The sequence below is a fragment of the Morone saxatilis genome, unplaced genomic scaffold (assembly GCF_004916995.1).
Source record: "Morone saxatilis isolate NCDOM2014 unplaced genomic scaffold, NCSU_SB_2.0 Contig2, whole genome shotgun sequence".
In the NCBI taxonomy this organism is placed as follows: domain Eukaryota; kingdom Metazoa; phylum Chordata; class Actinopteri; family Moronidae; genus Morone; species Morone saxatilis.
The window spans coordinates 13,648,011-13,649,972 of NW_023339762.1; the positions used below are offsets into that span (position 1 = coordinate 13,648,011).

A 1,962-nucleotide genomic window follows, 5' to 3' on the forward strand; every position below is an offset into this window, starting at 1 on the left:
GTAGACCCGACTCAACTGCGCGGTCACATCCCGCCCCGACTTCCCCTCTGCCAGCGGCCTGGTGGTATGAGATGAGTAGAAGATGTCGGTTTCGGGGCTGAAGGCCGAATTGAAGTTTTTGGAGTCAATCTTTGACCAAAACCACGAACGATTCAGAATAATAGACTGGAAACCCGACGAACTCAGTTGCCAATTCAACGTAACAGGAGAGAAGCTGCTGATCATTCACTGCAACATCACGGTGAGTCCAGGCCAGCCCTGCGCACAAGCTAACGCAGCCACTGACTATCAACTGAAACCAAATCATTCCGCGGAGGGGTTCCGTGTTTACAAATTATACACGAATAAAAGTCTTTTATTTCCATTACGCGTTCAGCCACCGAGACCGAAGCAACACTGTTGATTAAAGGAAACAACACCGCCCCCCCTTCTCCAGTATTAAATTCACTTTGAGGTAAAATAAGTAGAGGAGAAAACATCGGGTTAGTAAGTACGCTGCGGTAGCTTCAGCTAGCTGGGAACTGAAAGTAACGCTAGCTTTTCTTGTTAGCAGAAATAACTGCGTTACTGTTTTGCGGCACTACGACTACTAACTTTGTAACTACTCCACCGACGTATCTAGTTTCATCTTAACGATATTTAGCTTTAGGAATAAGGTGGCGGGGGTTTCTTTTTTTTTTTTTGTAACATCACATCTGTTTTTTTTTTTTGTTTTTTTTAAAGTATAATTTACTAAAGCACACGTTTGTGTGAAGAGACGTAACACCGCTAAATGTGCCTTAATCATCTTTATCGTTAACATACAGGCGGTTTAATGGGATGTTGTTACATTGTGTTTTCTGTCTTTTTCAGTAAATAGACAGATCCCTCGGACGAACAGATATTAAAGACATCGTTAATGCTCCTTTTATCAGGACACTAAAATATGTAGAACAGCTATATAATGTCTACTTGGGGTTTTCAACCAACTAATAATGTGAGCTTAGCTGTGTATACATGTATTCAACCTAGATAACGTCAGATGGGCCTTTTTTCTTCTTTCTCCCCTGAAGTGTGTGTGTGTACATTTTTATAAGTAAAAGTAAATCATCTACAAACGTGTAAAACAACACGATGTTCACCAACATTAACTTAGTGTAGGTGATGTCTCTAACATGGTGGCACAGATCACACACACACACACACACACCACATCCTCATCTCTGAGAAAAACATCCACACACACACACTCACACACTTGAGCTCGTTTTTGGGGACACACACACAGGCTTGTTGTTTTGATAGTCATGTCATGTTGAAACTGTAGCTGAGTCAGTCTGCATCACATTTGAGTCAGCTCAATATCAAAGAAACCAGAGTACATCCAGCATCACAATCTTCACCAGAGGTAAGTAAGTAAGTAAGACCACCACTCAGTTCAGTCTGTCCAGACCCCTGCATACCCACAACACCTGGATGTTTCCACCACGTATGATTAGCTGTATCATGTGTGGTCTCCATCTGATTTAACCAACCAGTTATAGGAAGAGTGGGTAGAGATGCAAATAATGCCGTTCACTCCCCTGGGAGTAGGGCCTTCGTTATCTGTGGTGATTGTTCCACTGGGGATGTCATTTATAAGTTTAATGAGACATGATTTAATGAGACTTGAATTTGTCCTCACGGTGGTTAGTTCTAGAAAAGTGTAGAGTAGGGCTGCACGATACCGTAAACTGCTATTATTGTGACGTATATTACGATTGCGATATGATTCCCGATGATAATTTTTGCATCACAATTTTCATTTTCACATATTTTTGTCTGTCTTTAACAAACATGTTTTGTTTTTTTTTTGTTTAGGGTTAGGATTTGTAGGCCAGAGTACGTCTACAGCGCTGCAGTACTTCATTATAATGCTGTTTGGTGACACATTTTACCTTTATCAAAAAAGTACAACTTCTACGATTTGGATTTCGCACCTGG

At 41.1% G+C, this 1,962-nt stretch overlaps 1 protein-coding gene across 1 annotated transcript in view; it reads left to right on the forward strand.

Moving 5' to 3' along the window:
* The window catches only part of LOC118330145 (ubiquitin-conjugating enzyme E2 Q2-like), a 10,425-nt gene continuing 8,463 nt past the window's right edge, over positions 1 to 1,962 (forward strand). Inside the window, exon 1 of the mRNA XM_035664589.1 lies at positions 1 to 241. Coding sequence (XP_035520482.1) covers positions 83 to 241 — 159 coding nt within the window. The 5' untranslated portion in view covers positions 1 to 82. The remainder of the gene's footprint in view (positions 242 to 1,962) is intronic.